Here is a 26,895-nt window from a genome sequence, read left to right as displayed (position 1 = left end):
TTAACCCAAATTGTCTGGGAGCCATTTGGGTGATCACAGGCAGAGCTTACAAAGAACAATGGATGTACTTCCCATCAAAGCCATATGAGCTGCTCCTGGTGCAGTAGATGGATAGTTCTAAAGCAGTTTAGAATGTAGGCCTAGAGCTTGAAAAATGCAGGGTTAGAACTGGATCCGAAAATACTCAGAAGTAGGAATATTGAATGAGGCATGGTGAGGACTGAAAGCAGAGCCTTATAAAATGAATGTGTGCCCTGAAGGGCTAACAAAGGCCCTTCTGACCACATATTGCACAGTCTGTGACAGTTCTGTGGGGAATGAGACACTGGAGATCTCATAGCCTTACCGCTCGTGTGAGATTTTTGTGTTACAAAAGAGATCTTTAACCTCTGATAAACCCCGGAGTAAAGATTAAGTCTCCTTTAGGATATCTTCTGAAGATGCACAAACTAAAAGTGAGCAAACAAATGCAGTAAGAATTTACATTTTGTTCAATATTCTATAGCCAAGTTTAAAAATGGAATGTTTTGTTTTTCATATTCAGCATTGTGGGCAGACACTGTTCAATTCTTACTGAAAGAAGTTTATATGAATGAATGTATAATACTGATCCTTACTAATTTTTCCCTCCCTTTTTTCCTCTCTAGATTTTATATTGTGCTATAGGTAAGTATGAAATTTTCCCGTTATATATGGTGAATTGTGCCTTAAAAAATTATACACAGTGAATTATGCCTCTGTTTTTAAGTCATAGATGATTGGCTTACTTTGATTTGCTAATGAATATCATAAACATAAACCATTTAATCATATATAACATTTCTCAAATTGAAGTGGCTTTTATTTTATAAAAGCATGGTACTATTGTTATCACTGTCACAGGTTTTTCCTCTTAGAATTTAAGAGAAATATTTTCCCCCTTCTTAGTACAAAGGCATTACAGAAATATTTATAGAAGTATGGCTTGGGTCCAGGTGCTTGGAAGGCCCTCTCTTATGATCACTTAAAGGATATATTCTCTGCTAATCCTTAAAATGGGAGCACTGTGTATATTGCCTTCCTCTTGACTATTATATGGATATGAAAGTATAAGGGTCTGTAATGCTAATATAAGGGATTCTACTAAAAACATACATTGTATAAATTGTATCTTTCTTTTTGTGTGTGGGTGGGAGAGGACATTGTATTCTGCCCTGAAACTGAGGCATAGCTTCTAGAATAGGAGAGGTAGACTTTTCTTGTTAGATTAAAACCATTTTAGAAAGTTAGCAGACCCTATAGAGCAAGCTCGTAGCACTTGCCATGCATTCTGGGTCTGTCAGGACATGAAGTTGATGCTCATTCATAAGTGCCTGAAGTCTGAAAACTTGAGAACTATGAGTTCAAAGTCTTATGGCCGTAATTATTTTAGCTCACATCTAAAGTGTACAGTTACTGTATTCAGGACATTGACCTTGACACTGGTAACTTAAAGATGAAGAGCCTTACAGATGAGAAGGACACACAGGTAGAGACTGTCCATTGTGATACCTAGTCCCACAACTGTTTAGGGAGACAGTACCTCTGCTGTTTCCCACCTCTTATCTGGGGTTTGGGAGTGGAGTTCAGGGACCCCTCACAAGGGAGTTGGGGGTAGGGGGAGATCATAGCTATTGTTAGATTCTCAGAAAATGTGAGATTTTCTCCAAAGGCTTTTAAAACACTGCTTTAGAACCTCTGAAAGATGTATTTGAAAAGAACTTGTGCTCACCTGCCATATTATCTGCCTGACTGATTGTATTCTATGACAAATGGATTTGGGCTATGTACAGTCTTGATACACATTTCCTTTTTAGCCTTTATTTGCAATTTTGAGATGAAAATTTTTATCCTTCTTAGGTTTAATAGATTTTAGACATAAGCTAATATATTGGGAGATGTGACTGGACCAAATATCCCATTCTTCTCCATTCTCTTAACCTTCAGCTACCCTTCTATAAAAGCTCTTTGATGCATACTTTTGAAATATTTTAGTCTATATGGACTGCTATAATGAAGTATAGTAAAGTACTGCCTTTGATGACTTGTCTTTGACTGTTAGCACTGTATTATAGGGTAAAGCTCTATCCATTTAGTAGAAACTGCTTTGAATGTTGCTCTTTCCCAGGCTTGTGATATACAATATAGGACTCTTAGAATGCTGATCAGTGGTACTGAACTGCAGCTCCCAGCCAGCAATGTGATCATGAGGGGAAACAGTTGATGCTCTATCTGTGTTTCTGCTAAGCTAATATTTGTGCATTTTTTAGCACAAATATTTTTTAGTAAGCCTGGGCTTACTGGGCCATAACCCATCATAAGTGAAGAAGCATCTTTCCATAAAATGGATGGCTTGAAACATGTATTGTTCACAATTCTGGAGTCTGGGAATTCCAAGATTAAGGCTCTGGCAGATTGTCTGGACAGTTTCTTCTTTTTGTGTCCTCATGAGGTCCCTACGGGTCAAAAGAGTGCTCTTGGGCCTCTTCTGATAAAGGATACTATAAATTGGAAATTGATTTAGAAGAACCTAATTGGCCATTTGAGAAACTTGAGATAGGGTGGAAATGGAAACTTACTGAAGGCACTGTAAGTAAGAAACAGAGAAGACAGCAGCAGCAGCAGCAGGACTTGGAAACCACTTAGAATGAGGATGAAAAATTTAACCCAAATTGTCTGGGAGCTATTTGGGTGATCACAGGCAGAGTTTACAAAGAACAATGGATGTACTTCCCATCAAAGCCATGTTTGAGCTGTTCCTGCTGTGAGAGCACTAATTACATGATGAGTGTCCTGTTGACCTGATCATCTCCTAAAGACCTTACCATATTGTATTGGGAATTAGGTTCTGCATGTTAAATTAGTGGTGGATACAAGCATTCAAACCATAGCACTTATGTGTACTATGATGTTAGTTAATATTTAATTGTTTTAACACCCTCAATCTCTTTATCTGTCTTAGAGTAGTCTTGATACTACTTCATAAAATTTTGTTCATTCACTGAAAAATAACCATTGACTTCCTGGATCCCAGCCACTGTTGGGCACACAGGGTGAGTGGTGAGCAGTCATAGACTTCTGTTCAGGAAACCCACTTCAAATGGAGACCCCCTGCTGCCTCTGGCAGGGTGTATCCAACACTAGCATCCATTTCACACTCTGGCTGGCTTGTCCACAGTTTCCTTCCTCCACCAGACTGAGAGCTTCTCAGAGGCCTATTCAGTTGGACTCATCTCTGCATGCTCATGGCCTTGCAGGGGACCTGACACAGAGATTTGTAGAAAATCCTGTTCTGACAACAAGTCTCCTGCATCATCACCCTCTGCTATCCTTTTACATTTTGTCTCTCAGCTCACAGAATGCCCGAAGCTCTTTATCTTAGCAATAGTGCTGATCCTATCCTTTGAACTTACATTCCTTCCTCCAGATGTATACTCTGTCCCTTTTACTAGGCTTATGATAGACTCTTTCTACTTCCTCACTACCATTTATGCCTTAACCAGTAGTCTCCCTTGCCTTATGCTGAATTCTTGAGGGCGCATTTGGAACATACTGAGTTTCTCAGCTCCGCTGGGTCCCACTGAACTCCCTCCTTGATTTCCTGCTCCTTCAGCTTCCATCCTGCTAAGCTCTCCCAGTTTTTCTTGACCGCTCCAGTTCTTTTCTTTTATCCCTAGGTGATTTATTTTTGTCATGTGTATTCCCAGGTTCTTGTCTCGGTTTATTCCTCTTCTGACTTGAGCATGCCTTCATGGGCAATCTCATCCCTTTGCATGTATGAGATACTCAGAATACTTGGTCCTCAAATTCCAAGCCACACCTGCACTCACAACCCACATTTGCCAATTGACCTTGTGGTCACTGCTTTACCTGCTTCTCTTCATAGCCCTCTCTCCTAGATCTGCTCTCTGTTCTCTTTGTCAAAGGTACCATTAGAAACAGCCTTTCAGTCACTAAGCCTTCTTACCTTCACTTAAACAGCCAGGCCATCATCAGATTTTGTCAGTTTTATTCCCTAAATATTTCTCAAGATTGCCTGTTTCTCATCCCTGTTGAAGACCTCAGTGTGTCTCATCCGGACCCCCATATGGATCTTCTTGCATTAACAGTAAGAGCCACCAGTTTTTGAGTGCTTACTATATTCTAGTACTTTATATTATTTTATTTCTCATTTTAAAAGTGACAAGACTACTAGAATCTGGTGGCTCACACCTATAATCCTAGTTACCCAGAAGGCTGAGATCTGGAGATTATCACCATTCAAAGCCAGCCAGGCAGAAAGCCCATGAGATTCTGTCTTCAAAATAAGCAGCAAAAAGCTGAACTGGAAGCAGAGCTCATGTAGCCTGAGTCAGCAAGAGGCCCTCATTAAAACCCCAATGTCCTTTATAAAAGACAGTTCTGAAGAGCTTACTTCCCTACATAAAACCCTTCACGAGTTTTGTCTGCACTCAAGCTTTGCTTTCAGTCTGGACTTGTATAATATTCAGCCACTGGCTAACTCTTTGTTCCTCTTTTTCCAGTACACTTCCATGAGCCAATCTCTTCCTACCACCCATGTCGGGGTTAGGTACTGCACCTCACTTGCCTGTGAAAACCCAAGTCTCGTGCTTTTATTGCACTTGTCATATTGTATTATGTATATAGTCTGTCCCCACCAATATCCCGAAATGTTTGAGAAGGGAGAGGTGTTCCTTACTGACCATATGTCCCAGTACACATACTTAATGGGATCTTGTGAACATATCAACATGATCTTACCCAGTCTTGAATTTGGATTTGAATGTAAAACAAGTTTTTTATTTCCAAACAGTATTTTCCTTTTTTAAAAAATGGTAGCAATAATAGGCTGTTTTTAACTTTAAAGGCATTACTTCATTTTTTTTTACTCATAAATTATTTTTCAAATGATTTTCCTGTAGCATCCTGAAAGTTTTTACTACAATATCTAGTCTTTTAGAAACTTACTTTAGAACTTTGGGATATTTCATTTTGCTTCTAAACTAAAAAGATATAGCTCAGACAGATTTGGATTATTTACTAGCTGTGAGGCTCCCAGGAAAAAGTGAAGCTCTTTTACACCTTCATTTCTCTCCATAAAAAGAGGCTAAGTATAGCTATCTTTTAAGATTATTGGAAAACTGAATGGACCAACATTTGACACCCACAGTATCTGAAACATGGATAGGTTGAAGCTATTCTTATTAACTAAAGATATAATGGCACAGAAGGTTAAAAGTTTTATTCTACATCTAATATAATATTCAGTATTTACTTTTACATAAATGTAAATCTAGGTTTATAAACATGTAACTTTCATATTCTTAATTTTCTTAAATTATAACTTCTTTGTTAGCATTTCAGAGCCCAGTTACTCTTAGTATGGGTTGGAATTTCATCTTTTTCATAGTTGTGGTTGTGCAACTTGGAAAAAGTGGCCTAGAGAGACAGAAAGTTCAAATTCCAAATGAGAGGTTTGTCTTGAGGACATCAAGCCTTTTATCCTTGTAAATGAGTTCCCTTGCCTCAGCTTTTTCCGAGTAGATTTTTTTGTCCTCTGTTGAGAATGTAGGGACAGGAATGGATCTTCTCAAATGCCTGGATCTTAGCCCTCAATCTTAGTCTTGCAGTGCTTCGTGTTTCCTAAGTGTCTTCCCTTGAGAATGGAGAATTTACCAGAACCCACTGTGAGAAATGTTTTCACAAGACTGTACAGAGGAACTGTGGGTTTTTCACCTATGTGGAACGTAGTTTTCTTTTTTCTCTGCATTGTCTTGGAGAGTGGGGAAGAGACATGGGATATGAGGTGGTTCTCAGCTTGTTCTCCCCAAGGTATGGCCTCCCCCTCTCACTGTGGAACTTGTAAGTGCTGGGCATTTGGTAATCCTTCCTGTTAGAAGTTAAAAATGTTGGTACTCTTTCAATTTGCAGCTCTAGCACAAGTATCTGAATAGGAGGTCAGTCTTTGTCCAGAGGGTAGAATTGTGTATGTTTTAATTTCATAAACACACAGAGACTAGGTCTTTTACCCAAATACCCTGGATTTTCAGTTTGAGATATTTGTTGCACATTTCAGCATGTACTTTTCTCTCAAATGGATGATAGGATATCTTTTGTTAGATTTCTGGAGGCTGGATATGTAATGTGTAATAAAGCCTTTAGCTTTTATTAAGTGCAGTTTCCTGACTCCCAGAATATCAAATGTTAATATTTCCCAAACCAGTTAAATCCTTGAGACAAGACTGACTGAGCCTTCCTCTGATGACTGTTGATCTTTCCTTTTCATTCCACTTTAACAGAGAGAGAAAAGAGGAAAGCTAGTGTTGACATCTGTACCTTCTGGTCCTGACACACAAGGCTTTAGCTCCTGTTCTCTGAATAACTGCTTTTTCATACCTCTATAATTTTGCATGTGCTTTCCTCTGCCTGGATCACCCAGCTTTGTTAGTTGTTCACTGCTCAGTGTGAATGTACTGAGATGAAGGGACAGAGGAAAGGTAGCACATGATTATTAGGACACCAAAGCACCTGCATGGTGGCCTTCTCAGGGCTGATGTATACTACCTTGTACCTAGTGGGCCCTCATCCTGGACAAAACAGACCAGGCACCAGTGGTTCACTCCTGTAATCATAACTATTCAAGAGGCTGAGATCTAAGGTTCCAAGTCTCAAAGCCAGAAGAGTCCTTAGGACTTCAGCTCCAATTAATCAGCAGGACAAAACTAGACTGAAGAATGGCTTGAGTGGTAGATCACCAGCCATGATCAAATATGCTGAGCAAGAGCACAAGGCCCTGAGCTCAAGCTTGGTACCAGCACAAAACAAAACACAGTCCCTAAGAGCTCTGTACCTGCTTGTCATTGCAGTTCAGAAGAGGAAGCCACAAAGAGGGTTTTTTCCTGCTAAAACAACTTGGATCATTTAATTTGACTAGACTTGTTTTTAAGATACTTAAGTCAGGCAGGATGACTTAACACCTACTACTCAGCTACTCAGGAGATGGAGACTGAGAGGATCATGGTTCAAGGCTGAACCCAGCAAAAAGTTAACAAGACTACCCCCAGATAAAGCTGGGCATGGTGTATCACACCTGTAATCCAAGCTATACAGGTGACATAAGGGGGATTGTGGAATGAGGCCAGCCATGGACAAAAAAAAGATACTTAAAATATGTCTAGAAGATGCTGCTAATAAGCTTGCTGTGTAGTCCATCAGAAACCAAGTTTTGACATCCTTTAGAAATCAATCTTTCTTTCTTTTCTTCCCCCCCTCTCTCTCCTTCTCTCCTTCTCTCCTCCCCCCTCCCCTTTCCTTTTTTTAAAAAAGTAAACCAGGACTTGAACTGTATATCTGATGCTTGCTTTCACTCATTGACTGATGCTCTACGATCTGAGCCATACTTCCAACCCCTGAATTCTTTTCATGGTTTCTTTTTACCGGAGTTTTGAACTCAAGGCCTTGCTCTTGCTAGGCAGGCACTCTACCACTGAGCGATGCCCCCACCCTAGAAATGTTTCTAGATGTGTGACAAGTCAGGCATAGCCCCACTGGTTTCGTTGTCACTTCTGAAAAATAAGATGTTGAAGAAGATGCTTGATGTTTAATGTTAAGAAATTTCTTGAAATTGATGTCACGTCAGAGATGGAGTGGTGACAGCACCTAGGCATACTAGACTTTTCAGTGTCCCTGTAAATGAGTATTAAGAGGGTAATTTCAATTACAGTAGTTCTATTACCTCCTCCTCCCCTCAATATATTTTGAAAGTCATACCAGAAAGCAAACTTGGTATAGGAGAAAAACAGTTTTTCTGTAACACATTAGTACAGTCATCACTAGATGGCACCCTAATATTGGTAAGATTTTCCCATAGAAGTTACAGATCTTAGGACACCCTTTCTAATGGAAGCAGATGTCAAACAAAAGCTGAAACTGAGGAGGCAGCAAGTTAACTAGAGGAATGATGTGAATGCTTTCTCTTTCATGACTTCATTATTAGTATTTAGGTAATAAGAAAAGGAACTTTCTACATTGCCTTGGTGGCTATAGAAAAATTTTAATATATTTTCTAGTTACAAAGTATCTTCAAAATTTAAAAATGAGCTTCATTTCCTTATGAAAAAAGATGCCATTTTCAGAAGTTCTCTACTGAGATGGTTTTGGCAGTCTAAAGTCAGTAAACTTTCCACTTTGAAATCAGGACCTTGTACCAGTAAACTGATGAACTCCAAGTGAAAGTGAAAATTACCTTTTAGTCAAAGAATGATTTAAATTTGCCATCTGTATATGTTTCCTAATAAGATACCTATCTATCTTATCTATCTATCTATCTATCTATCTTTTTTTTTTTTTTTGGTGCGGTTCCTAGGGCTTGATGAATTCAGGACCTGGACACTGTCCTGAGAGTTTTTTTACTCAAGGCCAGTGTTCTTCCACTTGAGCTATAATTCCACTTCCAGCTTTTTGGTGATTAAATGGAGATAGAGGTTTCATAGATTTTTCTGCATGGGCTGGCTTTGAACGGTGATCCTCAGATCTCAGCCTCCTGAGTAGCTAGGATTACAAGGATGAGCCACCAGTGCCCAGCTCATCCCATCCCTTTTTTATTTCCATTTTGAGACAGGGTCGTCGCAGTTGCTCAAGCTGGGCTTGAAGTTGTGATCCTCCTATCTCAGTGATCTGAGTAGCTGGGATTTCACATGGTCCTGCCATCTGAAATGGCTAGATTAGATCCTTTTATTCCTCCCTTGAGTTATACTTGATATAGAATCATAAACATACTTTGCTTTATTTCCATTTGCCTACTAAACCTTGGTGTGCATTGAGTTATTTTATTAGTATTGGAATGGGATTTGTATTATGAGCTAATTTTGAAATCAATTTAAGTGTGGGTTTTAAGCCCACTCATAGTTATTGAAAGACATACATCTTTGTCATGTTTGCATTGTGATTTCTGCATGTACTCTGTTATTTATTTTGGTATTTAGAAGGGTTTTTTTTGTTTGTTTTTTGCTTAGTTGTCCTGTAGCTTATTTTTTACTTTATACTCTAATGTCTCAGTTATGTTTTCTTCTGTTATGTTTTACTTTGTGTCAATTTTTAAAGCTATTGTCTACCTGTTGCCTTTGCAACAATTATTCTACTTTGCTTTTTTTCTTCTATTTTTACTTTATTTCTACCTTTTCAGAAGATATAAACATTTATGTATTCTTCTGTCTGTGCCAGGCTTTTAGTCTTAAATCCACATCCATGTTCCATTAAGTATTCTCTCTCGATCCTTTTGCTCAAGTTTTCAATTGCCTTTTAGTTGGATGAAACATCTCTAGGGAGAAGTGTCAGGAGCTGTAAAGGGTCAGACATTTTATCCTGCTTGTAAGCTGGTAAATTCGGTTGTTACTATTTCATGGATGGTTACCAAAGACATAAGACTCTTGGGGCAGAGACAAAGGAGACTTAATCCCTTATTACAAATGCAGTAGCAGTAGCCAAGGCTTCTTGTTGATTTGCATTTGTTCTACTCATTTCCTACATTGTGTGAGGATGGCACAGGTGGGTCCTCTACAGCTTATCTCTCTAGGTTGCTTCCTGAAAACAAAACCCTAGAAAATGAGTGGGTGAAGTGCAATTAGTGTGTTTCCTTTGGCTTGACAGTAGGACTAAGCAGGGATGCACTGGGCCAGTGGCAGATATCCCCTTCCAAAATTTCCAAGAGGGGCTTGTAGGCATAATGTTGCTGAGTTCATACTTAATTCATGTCTGTAGCTCAAGGACTGATTTGCTAGATATTTGCTTTAAAATGCTGCTTCATTATTGCCTTGGTTTTAGGTTTCTCTTTGAAAGTCTGATAACAGCCTATTTATTTTGCCCTTTTGAGCTATTTAATGTTTTTACCAGAAAATTCTGTGTGTATGTGTATGTGTGTGTGTGAGAGAGAGAGGTGTATTACATGTATATATACCACACATACATGTATACAGCACATCTAAAAAAGCTGACTTACTGCAGGACAGAGCTGACTTACTGCAGAACACTTTTCCCAGGTGTACAGTAGACCCTCTCAGCCTATAGATCTGGGCTTTTTTTTTCTGGAAAGTGTTATTGGACTATGGTCTTAAGTGTTAACTCTCCATTTTTGTAGGAATTTGTTGTTGTTTTTCCTTTCTTCAGTGGTTATAAACATATATATATATTGGTTCATCTTGGCTTGTCTTATCTTTCACCTGCTTTTGTTTTGATCCTTCTGTATTTGACCTTTTTCATTTTGTTTCCATTCTTCAGTGTCATCCATTGAATTTTCAGTTGAACTTGTTCTGTTCTGTACATCTTGAAATTTAGACTTCAGATATAATTTTATCTTTTTCTTATATTTATCAAGTTCACCTTTTGTTTTACTTCTGGTTGCTTATTGTCCATTTCTAGTCTCAGTTTTCAGTTTTTGAACTTCTGATTAAACATGTATCTTAAACCCCAAGTGTCTATTTAAGGATATTTGATTCTATTTGGAGTACATTTTCATTGGTTAAAATGTTTTGATTTCTTCATTTTTGAAAATTTGTGTAATTACTTTCACCTGGACATTGTGATCAGTGTTGGGTTGGCTTATAAAATTACTAGTTTGGAAACACTCTCTTTGTAAATTAGTGAAACTAGTGTCTTCACTGGGTAGATTTTTTTATATAAGGAAGAGCAAGAAAGGGATGTAAGTCCTGGTCATTTTAGCCCTTCATTTGTTGTAGGATTCTGAATTTGCTTTCTCCACCTTTCTTTTTCACCATATAGACACTAGAGGGCAGCTCTTCCTTTATTCTCATTTCTGCCCCAGAGGCAATGCCTTCAGATTGCCACTCAAGTCCTGTAAACCAACACTTCTCTGTAGTTGATGCTCTTGTTGAGAAGGAATTCTTTCAATGTTTTTGTACCTATCTTCTTACTTTAAGAGTTGGTTTAAATCAGATTCAGGCCCTCTGCTCTGCTTTTTACTCATCCTTGCTGCTTTTCCAAATTCTTTTTCCACAAAGATTTGCACTGGGAGTTCCAGAGATAGTAGCACTGGAATTTGTTGGTTTGTTTTTTTTTTAATATGTAGATTATTTGAACCTATAATGGTCTGTGTCTTTTAAGTTGTATTGAGGATGTTCGTATGGTTTTATTCTTACTGATGTTTGTAGGTTTGGAATGATGTATAACATTTAATTAATGTATATATTATGGTATTTCAGCTAGTACTCTATTGGTTGGATATGTTGGTGGATTTCTTGTTCTCTTTTTGTTTTGTGGTCCAGGGGATCAAACCCAGAACCTTACATGTAAGAGATTGTAACTATACCTGTAGCTGTACCTTTACATATGTGATTAGTCTCTATTGATAAATTTCTAGAAAAAGTTCAAAGGAAATACCATTTCTGAGCCTTTTACAAATGCAAACTCCCCAATTACCCCTGCCCTCCCCCCCCCCCCCCCCCCCGAGAAAACCCACAAGCATGTATTCAGTGTGGGCTGGTGACAGGTGTAGCACTGAGGACAGAGAATACAAACTCAGAAAGATTCCTGAGCCCAGGAATGTGAAATACAGCAAAAGAGTGTGGCAAATTTTTTGCCCAAAGGATGAACGAAAGTCTAATGGAGGAACAGAGAGGTGGAGGCCACAGTGCTCTTTGAAGTTCTTTTCCTTTATGAACAAACTTACTATCTTTCTTTAGTTTTTAAAAAAATTGTTATGATAAAGGTGATGTACAGAGGAAATACAGTTATATAAGTCAAGCAAAGAGTATATTGCTTTTTGGACAATGTCACCTCTTCCTTTGCTTCCAGTTTTATCCACCTACAAGTTGTATAGTTCATTTTCAACATAGTGTCTAGTAGTATCACTGCTACATTTATTCACTCTTTGTCCCTACATTTCTATGCTCCCCCTGTTACCATTCCAAAAACAGTATGCCAAACAAACAAGACAAAAAACTCCAACCACAGAGAGAAAAACCTCTTGTATCCATTTCCTGCAGTTCATGTTGATAAGTATTATGTTATATGATTGGAGGCACATAGGCATTGCACCTTTGTGTTCCTCCCATAAGAGTATCCTCCCTTATTGTGTTTGATTGCCTCAATCTTCCCAGAAGATTCTCAGCTTTCTTACCATAATGAAACTTTGCCTCTCCCAGGACAGCACTCCCCTTGCTGCTTCTCAAGATGAGAAGATTCACTCTCCCATCTCCAGTCTGTCTCCCAGCTCTGATCCTGTACCTTCAGCCACCTGGCATGCTTCTTACCACGTTGTTGATGGTCCTTACCCTTTTTTTCCCTGAGGCAATGTTCTTGTAACTACCATTCATTCTCTGGACCAGTAGCTCTTATATAATCACTTCTTGGCCCCATCTTTTCCCCAAATTTCCTTCCTAGCTGCTCATTTGGACCTCTCCACTTGGTTTCTGTGATTCCACAAACTCAATATATACAGAACCTCCTTCATCATTTTACCCCAGACCTGCTCTGTTAGTGATGCCACCAGCTTCTACACACATAGTTCACAGTCAGAAAGCTGGGGGACAGCCTTCGCTGCTCATCATTTGCCTTTGCTTCTCTCTTCCTCTTTTTCTTCAGAAAACATATATCACTGCCTCTCTATGTTTTTAGCCTTTAAGAAACAGTTTGTTCTCGTCTTCTCTGAGTGTTCCTTTTCCTGTTTGCCTTTTCTTTCTTCCCTATATTTTTCTTGTCTCTTCATTTTTGCTCCTTGTTGTTTGTTTTTCTTTTTCCACTTGCTTCCCTAGGCATTTCTGCCCTCAGACTTCTTACGCCTCACTTCCTAGGCATCAGTCTGGTCATCACTCTGTTCTTCCAGTAGACTTTGAGAGTTCAGATGGGACAACTTAAGATTGTCCATTTCTAAAGTGAAGCTGGGATGGGTAGGGGGATCAGGTCGGAGAGGATGAGCAATATGTTAAATACTTATGAGCAATATGTTAAATACTTTGTTTAAAAAGCAACTCACTGCTTTGCCCCTTTCTACAATAAGAGGGAGGCTAGTTTTTGACTTTTGAGCACACATAGGTTCCCATGTGACAGCTCTGAGTTTATAGTCCACAGTTAACACTTGGGGGCAAGAAATATCAAGTCGGATAGAGGATTCTGAATGATCTTTAAATCATGAGGGCTTTCAAGGAGCGTGAGTAAGTGAGCAGCAGTTAATCTTGATGTTTTTGATGGTGGCTCTTTTGCACAGCCTTTTTGAGACATGTTCATCTTTAGTTTTTATCCCAAGTGTAGCTTTTAGAAGCATGACTAATAATTCCAGGAGGCAGTTAGGTTGAATAAAGTGTTTTAAATTCTCTTAATGACAGCTGCTCAGAAAGGAATCAAGGGTCTATAAATAATGGCAGATTAGCAAATTGAATAGATTGTTGAAGATCAAATAGACAGCTTGTTTTTATAGATATTTGGAGGTAGAATATATTGCTCTTTTATTGAATTATAAGAAAAGAATAAAGAAAAAGCATGGGAATATAAGGCAAAAATAATCTAACATATACATGTTCCTGCTTTTATTATTATTATTACTACTACTATTATTATTGCCAAACTTGCATCTTTAACTCTGGGCCTGGGCACTGTTCCTGAGCTTCTTTTTGCCCAAGGTTAGTGTTCTACCACTTGAACCACAGCGCCACTTCTGGCTTTTTCGGTGTATGTGGTATTGAGGAATTGAACCCAGGGCTTCATGCATGGAAGTCAAGCACTCTACTACTGAGTAACATTCCCAGCCTATTATTATTATTTGTAGGGGGTGGCTAGAATTGAACCCAGGGCCTTCATACATGCCAACCACATGCTATACCATTGAGTTCTACCCACCAGCCCATTTATTGATATAGTAGAGCAGAATTTCAAAAACTAGTTAATTATACTTTTGAAAGGCTACAAGGGATATGTTGTTCTTCCCTTCCTCCATGATCACTGCTTCCAGGGAATGAGCAGACTTACAAAATCATTAAGTAATTACACAACTGATAGCTTACCTAAATAATTTGATATTGGAAATACGATTCTGATGAAGGATTCTGTAGTAACCTTTTTTGTAGTGGTAGTAGCAATAATAGTTTTACTTTTAAAATTATACCAAAACTAAGTAACTTAAAAAAACAAATGCTTAGCTATCTCACTGCTTGTGGATCAGGACATCAGGATCAGCTTAACTGGCTGGTTATGGCTCATTCTTAGGAGCCAGTCAAAATGTTCTTTAGGGCTGCAGCCATCTGAAGATGAGAACGAAATTGGAGAGTCCTAGAGTAGGAGGTCTCTCTTTCCTGCCTGGACCTCTCCATGTAGGGCTGCTGAAATGTTCCCCAAAATATGGCAGCTGGCTTCCCCCTCAGAGTGAGTACAAGGAGGAAGCTACAGTGACTTTTATGATCTAGTCTATTAAATTATATCTACTACTGCTGCTTTTTTATTTCAAAGGGGCAAGATACTGATTAAGTGCACATCACCCAAGAGGAAGAAAATTAGATCTACCTCTTGAAGGGGGAGGGGTATCAAAAATATATGGGCATATTTTGACACCACTGCAGGCTTGCTTTTGCCTAATTGTTTCTTTGCAGAGGTTGGAGAGTTAGAGCTTACTAGTTAAGAGCATGGATTCTAAAGCCATATGGCCTTAGGTTTGATTCTGCTTCAACCACTTGCTTGTTGTGTGTGATTTAGTTAGTGGAAGGTTCTTGCCTTCTAACGTATACAATGAAGAAAATAATAGTACCTCTCTCCCTCTCAGTGGTGTCAGCAAGCTATAGAACTAGGCCTGATGCATGATAGCCTTAATAAATAATGGCTTTTAGTAATATAGCAATGTAGCCCAATTTTCTGTATAGTCTATGGCAATATTAGGGACTAAGACATCCCACCTAATATAATTTGATCATCTTGATAAGGCCTTTAGGTAGAAGCTAAGTGAGCTGATGATTCTTGCTTCAAAGTCCATGTGTTGTTGGGATAGCATGTGAATGATTACAGCTTCATGATGATGCACCTTAAGGAAAGTATCTCCCTTTTTATTCCAAAGCTCTAGCCTGGAAAGGGCTTGCTGCTGAACTTAATAGAAACCTGCTGTAGATCTGTGATCTTTGTGTAGTGTCTTAAGGACATACCCACATACTCAGTCCAGAAGTGTGTATAAGCTTCTTTCTTTCTTTTGTATATTTATTTTTTTATTGTAAAGATACTGTACAGAGGGGTTACTGAGGTAATGAGTAAGTACATTTCCTATTGAGCATTGTTACCCCCCCCCCCCCCCCCCGCTCGCATGCCTGAAGTTGTAAAGTTCATTTTCAACATAGTGTCTTATACATCTCATTGATAAAATGGGTCAACCTGTATCCCTATTTAAGCATTTTGTTTTTTCCCTTCCCCTCCACAAATTAGAAAAATGTATATACAAGATTCAGAACACCAGAATCAAATACAGTGAAAAGAGGGGTTATACTGTGGGGGAGGAACATACCAAAGAAACAACAAAAAAAAAAATCACATAGTACCTTATAAATATGTTAAAAACAATAGCAAGAAAGAAAAAAGCACTTGTGTCCCTCTCTTGGGATTCATTTCGCTTAACATCATCTTATATGGTCATATGTACATAGCTTTTGACCTTTTCTGCTTGTCTTTGACATATGCTAGTTATTGCAAATAAGGGAAACCACGGGACCTATGTTTCTTTGGTCCTGGCTTACTTCACTTAAATAAGCTTCTTTCTACTGGAAACGAAAGGACTTCTTCACAGTACTTTGTCATGAACAATCAAGTATAATATATATAGCTGTGGGGGATTTATCTCCTCCCATATATCATTTTTTATATTAGATCTATTGCTGATTTGTTTAGATTATTAAAGTGTAGTACTTATGGGTGGAAGATTTTTTCATTAAAAGAATCTGGAGAAAGGAGTAACTAGAATTTCATCACTTCTAAAAGAAAATGATTTATTAAAGGGCAACCAACTATTTGTAACAAATACTCTTACTAACTGTTGCATTTATATCTTTTTTTTTTTTTTTAGGGTCCTGGGGCATGAACTCAGGGTCTGAACACTGTTCCTTAATCTCAGCCTCCTGTGTATCTATGTTTATGCGCATGAGCCAGCTGTACCTGGCAACTTGAATTACCACATTCTTGGCTCCAGAAAGATGTTTTTAAATGACGTTCGTGGGTACTGCATTTAATACTGCAAAAGGAATTAGACTTTTTAAAATTTTGCATATAACATACTCATGATTTTTATAAGATGGGAACTGTCTTATAGGTGACTTGAATATTGTTCACCAAAAGAAATTATTCCACCAAATTTCTGCCATCTTATCTTAAGTGATGCCTTTAGTTTTCATGTCCAGAAAAATAATCGGTGGGTTGGCAGCATGTGAGTCAAAGTGTCAGATACCAAATTAGAGTTCTGGTGTTAGCTCAAAATAAAAGAGCAATTGAATAGCTTCCTTTTAAAAGTGTTACTTTTTTTGGGTACTAGTTCTGGAGCATGGACTTAGGGCCTGGGTGCTGTACTTGAACTTCTTTTGCTCAAGGCTAGCACTTTACCACTTGAGCCACAGCTCTGGCTTTTGTTGTTGTTGTTAGTTAAATAAGAGTTTCACAGACTTTTTGTCCATTCTGGCTTCAGACTGCAATCCTCAGCCTCCTGAGTAGCTAGGATTACCGGTGTGTGCCACCGGTGTCCCTCAAAAATGTTACCTTTTAACTCTGGTATAATTTGTTCAGCCTCTTAAGTCTATTTAGATTCTCTTCATATTTGGAGCTTGTTTTCTCAATTCTAAAAGGATAAGGTTTACAACTGTGAGAAGAACAAAATTGCATTACTTCAAATAAACCAGAATTCTATTGTGAGTTTAACCAACAAGAATTCTGTCTTCCTCTCTGCCATCCTTAGTTTGTGACTTCTGTCTTTGTGCCTGTGGTCCCATGGTTACAAGACATGGTGACAGTTTATGTGGTGTCATATTTACATTCCAAGAAGAAAATGGCTGTATAGGCAAGACTCTAGACATTCAGCTTATTTTTCATAGGCCAGAACAGTGCCACGTGGCATCCTCATATTGCAAGGGTATGCCAAGGAAGCTGATCTGTTAGCAGACTACTTTGCTATCTCAAAGATGATCAGTGTTCTGTTAGTGAAGAGTATTCCCAATAGTAGTGGATAAGCAACTTGAATTGTCTGACACAAAGATTTAGATCTTTCCAAAAATCCTGACTTAGTAGAGCAATCCTTGTTTTCATCCATTTGGCAATAGAATCTGGTGGTATTTTAGTACTTCATGTGAACAATTAATTACTTTGTTTTATTTTCTTGAAGTTTTCATTGAAATACAAAAAAACATAGATTGCTTTATTCTTAGGTGATATACCTTATCATAAATCTCAACAGTGATCCTGTAGACAAGCTCTTTTTTCTTTTTTTTCTTTTTTGGGTGCTGTTCCTGGGATTTGAACTCAAGGTCTGGGCACTGTCCCTGAGCTTTTCTGCTCAAGGCTAGAGCCACAGCTCCACTTCTGGCTTTTTGGTAGTTAATTAAAGATGAGAGTCTCACCAACTTTCTTGCCCAGGCTGGCTTTGAACCATCATCCTCAGATCTCAGCCACTGACACCTGACTCACAATCTCTATATTCCCAGCAAAATCATTAGTATAAAAGGTAGTTAAATTCTCTCAGACTGTCTTTTCAATTTAGATTTATTATTTGTTTCTTTTTGCTTGTTTTTTGCTAAGATGACACAAGTCAGTTTGTGACGTTTCTACTATTCTTTTTTGGGGGTCAGTCATGGGGCTTGAACTCAGGGCCTGGGTGCTGTCCCTGAGCTCTTTTTGTGCAAGGCTAGTGCTCTACCACTTTGAGCCACAGCACCACATCTGGTTTTCTGGTGGTTAATTGGAGATAAAGAGTCTCATAGGCTAGGTGCCAATGGCTCACACCTGTAATCCTAGCTACTCAGGAGGCTGAGATCTGAGGATCACAGTTCAAAGCTCCCCCAGGCAGAAAGTCCCTGTGAGACTCTTATTTCCAGTTACCCACTCAAAAACCAGAAATGGTGCTGTGGCTCAAAGTGATAGATTGCTAACACACAGACCTCAGGGACAGTGCCTAGGCCTTAAATTCAATCCCTGCAACCAACAAAAATAAAAGTCTCATGGACTTTTCTGCTGGTTTTGAACCGTGATTTTCAGATCTCAGCCTCACAAGTAGCTAGGATTATAAGCATGAGTGACCAGTGCCTGGCATTATTACTATTTTGATGGAAATTGTACTCTTTTATTTTTAACAATTTTTAGTTCAGTGGATATTAAATCAAGCTGTAGTAATTTTTTTTTAGTGAGAAGACATTATTCCTAATATAAAAGTAACACATAGGTTTTTTAAAATCATCTAATTCTAAGACATAATGAAGGTTAAAAAGAAAAACACTGTCAATCCTACTACCAAGAAATAATTACCATTGTCACCTTACGATTGTACCTTAATACTTTTATTTTAGGATAGTATAGGAAATATATTTTAAGATTATTAATAAACATAATTTCATTGTGAATAAGTATATTAGCTGAGCTATCTTCACATAAAAGTCCAAAGACCGGCTAACTACATTTCAACTTTTTTTTTTTTTGGCCGGTCATGGGAACTGAACTCTGGGCCTGGGCGCTGTCCCTCAGCTCTTCAGCTCAAGGCTAGTACTCTACCTCCTGAGCCATAGTACCACTTCCAGCTTTATCTGCTTATGTGGTGCTGAGGAATCAAATCCAGGGCCTCATGCTTGTAAGGCAAGTACTCTACCACTGAGCCACCTTCCTAGCCCCCTACATTTCAACTTCTAAAAAGTAAACAATCAAGATTTGATTTTCATTATAGCTAAAAAATGTTAAAAGTGTCATTGCTAAAAAACAAAGTTTGACACCAATAAATCACTGAGATTTTGATTTATCATCTAACAAGAAATGAAAAGCTTCTACTTCAAGTCTAGGATTTCCTTATTTCTCCCTTAGGCCTCTTTATTTATTTTAGAGGACTCACAATTGAAATATCATGAGAATAATAGTGGATGATTGATGTGCAAATGTATTTTCTTACCATGACCATTTAAAGTTATGTGTGGGTTGGGTCTTTTTGTACCTGAACACTCATTTGCCTATCATTTTCAAGCTGCAGATGTATTCCACCTCTCTAGTTAAAATTAGCCAAAGAATTGTTAGGTTCAGGTTATAATTGCTCTTTCTCTTCCCTTCACTTTCCCAGCCCCTGCAGTACTTTGACAAGCTTCACTCCTCCTGCAAGCAGTGTTTTCAGTGTGTGTCTTTTATGTGCTTTCGACAGGCTCTTTCCATGTGCTGCTGGCCTCCTACTCAGCGAATGCCACCACCATCTCCACCCCCTTAGCAGTGCAGGGAAGGGGAAATAGAGCTGGTAGAGACATGTCTACTTTTCACATTTGCTGTGTGAGCATGCCTCAGACGCTCCTTTCTGTCATGCCTCTTGGATCTCCTGCATAAACACTCAGGTTACTTCCAAATGGCCTTGGGGCTTTGATTGGAGACCCAAGTTTCAAATAGCCAGGTTTTCCTATGGTATAGATGATAGGGAAAACAATGTTTTCTATAGAAATGCCCCCTTAATATTATTTAAAAGAAAAATAACATTAAATAACACTGGAATTCATATTCATAAAAAAAGGACCATTAAGTTCTGTTGTTTTGTCAATTTTTTTCTCTTTGCTTCTAGATCCAGTTCAAATACACGGTATTGTCTACATCAGTTTAGCATTTTTATTTTTTTAAGTTTAAAAAAAATAGAATCATTTTTCCATTTTGTTAAATAACTTTTTAGTGATACATGAATGATTTTTTTTCAGTAGGCCATTTCATTTACATGGTACAGATTTCAAAAGCTATAAAAAAGAATATGTAGTAGAAAGTAAATCTCTTGTTGTGTTCCAATCTTATCAATACTCTTCCTTCTTCCCTTGTTTCTTGTGACATAACAATATTCTAGGGGCTGGGAAGGTGGCTCAGTGGTAGAGCGCTTGCCTTGCATGCATGACGCCCTGGGTTCGATTCCTCAGCACCACATAAGCAAAAAGAAAAAAGCCAGAAATGGTGCTGTGGCTCAAGTGGTAGAGCGCTAGCCTTGAGCTGAAGAACTGAGGGACAGCGCCTAGGCCCAGAGTTCAGGCCCCACAACTGTACCCCCCCCAAAAAAAAATTCTAGTGGTTTTAACTCTTTTTCCTTGATTTATCCTTTTTTTGAGCCATACCTCTATGCTAGCATTTTGCTAGTTAATTGGAGATAGTCCCTCAAAAAAAAAAAAAACCAACAAAACTAAATTCTGCCAATAAAGCATCTCTTCATTTGTCTTAGGTAAACATTATTCCAGATTGCATTCTTTTCACACATTAACATAAGCAGAAAAAGTAGAAAGTAGAATAAAGAAATAAACTTGTAACATAAATGATTTATGCCTATAATTCTAGTTACTCAGAAGATGGAGATGAAGAGTTTCATAGTTATAAGCCAGACTAGGCCAAAAGTTCTTCAGACCCCATCTTAACCAATAGCTGGCACAGGGTGCACCCTGTCATCCCATACTGAGATTAGCATGATCATATCTCTAGGCCACCCAGGCAAAATGTTCACAAGATTCTTACCTCACCTAGAATGGCTGGGCATGGTACTTCATACCAGCTATGATGGGAAGTATAAATGTGAAGATTGGGGATTTCAGTTCAGGCCAACCCAAGCAAGAGACTCATAAGTAGACTGAATTAAAAGGGCTAGAAGTATGACTCAAATAGAAAAGTACCTGCCTAGCACATATAAAGCCTTGAGTTCAAATTCCAGTTTGCCTCACCCCCAAAAGTTGAGTTTATCAAAGTAAAACTTTTTATATACCATAATAGATACATTATTTGATTTCTTTAAGAAAACATACATTTAGCTAAATTTCAGGTTTATGCACTGTCTTTAATTTTATTAAGGATATTTAGGCAATATCTCTTGTTTCTGTTTGTTCCTGGTGTGTGTGTGTGTGTGTGTGTGTGTGTATGTGTGCGCACACGCGTGCGTGCGTGCATGTGCCAGCCTTCTGCCAATACTGGCTTTGAACTGCAATCCTCAGATCTCAGCCTCCTGAGTAGCCATGATTACAGACATGAGCCATTGGTACCCATCTCTTGAGTCTTTGGGGGTTTTTTTGTTGTTTTTCTTTTTAGCAATACTTTGTAATTCCTCAACTTTAATATTATCACAGTTTTCTTTCTTTCTTTTTTTTTTTTTTTTTTGTTGGCTATGGGGCTTGAACTCAGCTTGGGCACTGTCCCTGCTCTCTTCAGCTCAAGGCAAGCGCTCTACTGCTTGAGCCACAGCGCCACTTCCAGTTTTCTAGTGATTTATTGGAGATAAGAGTCTCGTGGACTTTCCTGCCCAGGCTGGCTTTGAACCGTGATCCTCAGATCTCAGCCTCCTGAGATGACAGGCATGAGCCACCGGTGCCCAGCTTGTCAGTTTTCTGTCTTTTCTTCCTAGACTCATCCATTTTTAAATTATGTTCTTAATTCATTATTGTAGTTTATAAATATTTATATTCAGTGACCAAAATTACTAGATTGTCTAATCTTAGTGTTATCTTTGATGTGGGTCCTTTTCTATGTTGATTACCTCATTCTCATGAATTTTTTAACAGCATGTATTTCTCAGTAAGGTCACATCAGCATTGCATGCTAACACAAAAATGACATTTCAGTGAGTATAATACTCCTGGACACACTCCCTTTCCTGCAGATGTTTGCATTGTTGCTACATTGTCGTGTGTGTGTGTGTGTGTGTGTGTGTGTGTGTGTTTCTGGGAATTAGTGCAAGCACTTTGCCACTGAGCTACATCCTAGCCTGTATTGTCTTTTGACATAGAATGTTTCTCTGCAGAAGTCTGAAGCCAGGCTGGTTTTCTTGCCACTTTCTAGGTAACTTTTAAAAAAAATCTCTATCCTTTCAGCACTGTTTTTATACCCAAAAAACTTCAGTTTCAGTTATTCAACATCAGTTAGTGTGCAGAACCTAGTGTATTCTTTCACTGCAGATTTAGTTCTTTCATTGCAGGGAATTTCTTGGATTATACCATTGAATTACATAGGTTCCATTCCTGTTTTCTTTACTGGGAGAATAGGTTATCCTTTTGTTGGTTTGTCTTTGTCTTCCATAATTATTGTCTTGCTTCCATTGCTTTAATCTTTGACTTTTCTTCCTTCTTAGATTTAGTACATGTTTTCCTTTTCTTTCTTTTTTGTATTTGTGTTCTTGCCTTTTCATTTTACTAGTTTGCAACAATTTTATTGGCTGTGATACAGGTAGAGCTAAATTCTCCCTGACCCTATTTCCATAGCATTTGGGATTTGATCAGCTTCCCTTCTGAGCTACAGTTTAAATTGAAGGCTTTCTACTTCATTTTGCTCTGAGGACAAAGGAACAAAGCTTAGGACTGAAGATAGATAGTAAAACATTACAAACCTTAGTAATCAAAATTTATGTGCTAATGTAGAAAGCTTTTCAGGATATATTTTAATAGGAGACTAGGATATAAAAAAAAAGACTGATAAATATAAATATACATTTACCTACATACTTGCTTTCTATTCCTAAAATACATTCCTGGGATAATAAAAGAGCCATTAATAGCCATTTGTCTGTGGGAAAGGTTCCGGGATGGTAATGGGATGGGACTGGGAGGGACATATTTCTATGTATATTTTTTTATACTTCGGAAATTTCAAACAATATGGATGAGTTATGTGTCTAAAAATCCATATGGGCTCTTCTGAGATTTGTTAGAATTGCTCTGCCATGGTGCTCCTCAGCCTTGTAGGAAGACTGCCCTGTTTTTTCCAGGGAACTTTATGTCCGTCCTCCCACTGAGAGGGAGGCCTGAAAGGCTCAGCAGCCATGAGCTGGCTGACTGCTTACTTCCCAACCTCCCTTCCTGCCCCACTACAGACAAAAATGTGTATTTCTCTCAAGATCTGGGCCTGTATCTCATTTTGGGGGGGAGAGGTCTATTTTCGATGGTAGGAAAGGGTCATCAATGCATTCTCTCTCCTTTCCCATCTCCTCTCCTTTTTTCCATGACTCCCCTTTCCTACCCTAACCTATCTTCCACTCTTCCTTCTCTTCTTATTCATCATCTATCCTTCTCCGCCACCCCTCCCCCCAGGTGCCCCCCCCCCCCCATTTTACTCTGCTCTTCTGACTTCTGTCTGTCTCATCTGGTATTAAGTTCTACTCATTCCTTTTTGGTTGCTACTGCTGAGTTTGTCGTTTTTATTCAATATATTACCTTTGATTTCGTATATTGGTATTTGGTTGAAGGTATTCTGTAATTAATTTTACTTGCTAGCATTTAGCTTAATTTTTGACACTGATTTTGAGTCTCCTGCCTGGCTCTGGTCTGGTCTCCATTACCCTTGCATTCTTTGATGGTTGGCACCTTCCTGTCCTATTAAACTCCTCCCTGTTCTATTCTTAGTCTTGTCCTACCTTTAAGATATTTAACCTTCATCATGTTTTTGGTCACATATGGCCAATCTTCCGGTTCCTTTCACCCAGCCCATGGTTGTTCTGAGCAGGGGGATTTGCAGGGCTCAGTGGTTCAGGCAGTTCTTGGAAGGCTTGGGTTCCGGGAAAACAAACAACTAATAGCCAGATCCTCTTTACCCAGCTTTTAATACACACGTGTGTGTGTGTGTGTGTGTGTGTGTGTGTGTGTGTGTGTGTGTGTGTGTGTGTGTGTGTGTGTGTGTGTGTGTGTGTTCGAGCACATGGCTTTTTTCTTTTATCTGCCAGTGTTTTATTCACAAGTTGTTTGCCCTTTCAACATAGTTATTTCTCCTCAACTTCTTCCCTTGCCTTGCCAAAAGTTTGTGCTGCTGGCAGATACCTTTCTGAAACCAAGATCTGATCATGCCATTTTCCTGTTTACAAATGTCTAGTGCCCTCTCATTGCCTTCAGAGAAAAGTCTTCAAAATAAGAACTATCCTGCAGCATGTCTGTTACAACCAGAGGGTGTAAGCATGTGCTCAGCATATTCCTCTCACTGTTAGGTCCCACATAGAGAACAGTGATGAAACAGAAGGGCCTCCAATAAATAAATGTTAAATAAAATGACAGTAGGTGCCTACTAAATCTTACTTAAATGAATATTAACCTAGAGTGTAATGATAAGATTATACTCTGAATACTCCAACTTAAATAGCTTGCAAAAAGAACATCTCAAGTTTGGGTTTTAACAAATAAGGGTGATAGAAAATAAATGCAAATATAATAAAATTGTCTTCAAGAAGAAGAGGATCTAGTCCGCATTCTTTCCACATTCCACAAGGACTATGATAACTTACACACACAATATAATAATGTATATAGTTTGCCTCAAAGCTTTCTGGCTACTACCAGGTGGAATATGGTAGCTGAGTTATGTAATTCTTATCACTGAAAAGGAGCAAACATTTAATACATTAAGAACCAGAACAAATTTCCCAGTGGGGCTTTATGTAAAAGGCATTGACTAACAGGTGGACATTATACTATATAACATTCCTCCAGTAAATTAGGTAGTTTTGTGACCATTTCTTATGAAACCCACAGTAAGTCAAAGTCAGTGATGCAGTTCTGTTCAGAGCTAAGATAATATATAATACAGTCCATCTCTGTAGCCTTTTGCTATTTGTCAGTTGAATCCAAGGATAGACTCAGAGCTAGCCTTCAGGTTGTCTTCTTTAGAGTTGGCCCCTTTTACTGCTGGTATTTTCACTGGTCCAGTGGGGTAGGTGTTTAGACATTGTGCTGTCAGGGCTTGAGCTACAGTTTGCTAGGTGGTGGGTTAAGATGAGTAGATGTGCCACATACACTGAAAGTTGGAATGAAAGACATCATATGGAGAAATTAAGGAGCCTAATTGGGTAGCTTCTCTGGATAAGGACAAGAGGCCTAAAGGCAAGGCTAAATGTTTCTCAGCATTTGTGCCAAATTAGAAAGCATTCATGAGTTTCTTACCATTGATAAGTGCACAGTGCTGTGGTATGCATTTTTGCTTATTGCTGGTAGGCATATAAATCACCTTTGGAAAGCAATTTGATGGTATTATAGCAAGAACCTTGAAGATATTTGTACCATTTGACCTAATAATTCTTCTGGAAGACTGTCCCCAGGAAATAAAAATGAAGAAGGTGGGTACAGGTGACTCTGCCTATAAATCCTAGCTATTCAGGAGGCTGAAATCTGATGATTGCAGTTCAGAGCCAACCTGAGCAGGAAAGTCCATGAGACTTTTATCTCTGAAAACCTACTCAGAAAAAACTGGAAGTGGTGCTGTGGCTGAAGTGATAGAGCACTAACTAGCCTTGAACACAAAGAGGCTCAGGGAGAGCACCCAGACCCCAGTTCAAGCCCCAGGACTGATTTAAAAAGAAAAAAAAAGAAAAGAAAAAAAGGAGGAGTGGGCAGGGCAGAAGTGTGGTGGGGGAGGGGGCGAGGAAGAGAAAGAGGAGAAGAAATATATGCCTCAGAAAATTCTAAGTGTAATATTGCATTCCTTCACTTATAGTGTCAGGAAATTGAAGCAACTCCCACAGGGAAATAAATATAATGTATTTACTACAAGGAATACCATGACTCAAGTTAAACTGGAGAAAATACTTAAGATTTTGAGTGAGTAGAAGAAAAACAATATAAACAATAGAACTGAAAACTGTGTTTTAAAATGTGCTTAGAAGAAAATAGTAAATCATTGCATCTGAATACTAAAACTTGTTTTAAGAAAAACATTCTGATAATTTTTTGTTTAGCATATTTTGACAGAAAGACAAACAAATGGATAATATTTTTTTTTGAAAAGGGCTACTTAGTATTCCTGTGCAGGTATGGAGCATAGCTCAGTTATAGAACACTTGCCTAACATTCATGACGCCTCCTTCGTTTAATCACTAGCATCACACACACACACACACACACACACAAATATATCCAACTACATTTGCACTATTTCTCTCCAGACTTTCTAGATTTTTGTTTGAGGTCATACTTTGTAAGCACCCCACTTTTGACATAAGAAAAAAAAATACCACTAGATGAAGGTCTCCAAAATCGCTCTCATACAGCTTTTTCAAAGGTTTCACTGTTGTTATAAATGAATTGTTATAAATGAATAGGTTGACAATTGGGTTTATCACCAAATCTCTTATGGCTTTGATTAGTGTAAGTCAGTCTCCAGAGCCTGATTCTTGCTTGTGACTAGAATACAATCCAGATTTTGAACTTGAAAATCTGAGTTCTGATCCTGAACTTTTTATTGCCAGCAAGCATAGAGTACCGCTGGCAGTATTAGCAGTCTGGTCATGTCAGGAAAGGGCATGTTTTTAATTTAAGAATGGAGTAGGGAGCAACTTGAAATGTAGCCTTTCCTTAAGCAGCAAATACTTAATAACTCACAAGAAATTCATTCTTAGTATTTTTTAATGTTTTCTTTCTTGAAGTATGATCTGGTTGAGTACACTGTATTCACTAAGTATTCACTGACACACTAATTCGCTTCTTTAGCTTTATTACAGTACGTAATTACATAACCAGGCTGTATGCTTCACTCATGTTTATTTTTTAATAAAAGTTTTATTCCGTTAATAATTTAGAGTGCATAATGAAATGTGCAACCTGTATCAAAATTGATTAAAGTACACTTTCATTACCCCAAAAAGAAATCCATTAGTAGTCACTTTCTGTTTCCTGACACCTCCAACCCTAAGTAACCACTACTCTACTTTGTATTCTATAGGTTTTCTTATTTTGGATATTTCACATA

At 38.3% G+C, this 26,895-nt stretch overlaps 1 protein-coding gene across 1 annotated transcript in view; it reads left to right on the top strand.

The window, feature by feature from the left end:
* The window catches only part of Hacd2 (3-hydroxyacyl-CoA dehydratase 2), a 78,633-nt gene that overhangs the window by 14,486 nt on the left and 37,252 nt on the right, over positions 1–26,895 (top strand). Inside the window, exon 3 of the mRNA XM_042667757.1 lies at positions 648–666. Coding sequence (XP_042523691.1) covers positions 648–666 — 19 coding nt within the window. The remainder of the gene's footprint in view (positions 1–647; positions 667–26,895) is intronic.

The sequence above is a fragment of the Dipodomys spectabilis genome, unplaced genomic scaffold (genome assembly GCF_019054845.1).
Source record: "Dipodomys spectabilis isolate Male_0828 unplaced genomic scaffold, ASM1905484v1 ptg000017l, whole genome shotgun sequence".
Lineage (NCBI taxonomy): Eukaryota > Metazoa > Chordata > Mammalia > Rodentia > Heteromyidae > Dipodomys > Dipodomys spectabilis.
The sequence above is the reverse complement of the archived record's forward strand: the minus strand, read 5'-3'. Positions and strand labels throughout refer to the sequence as shown.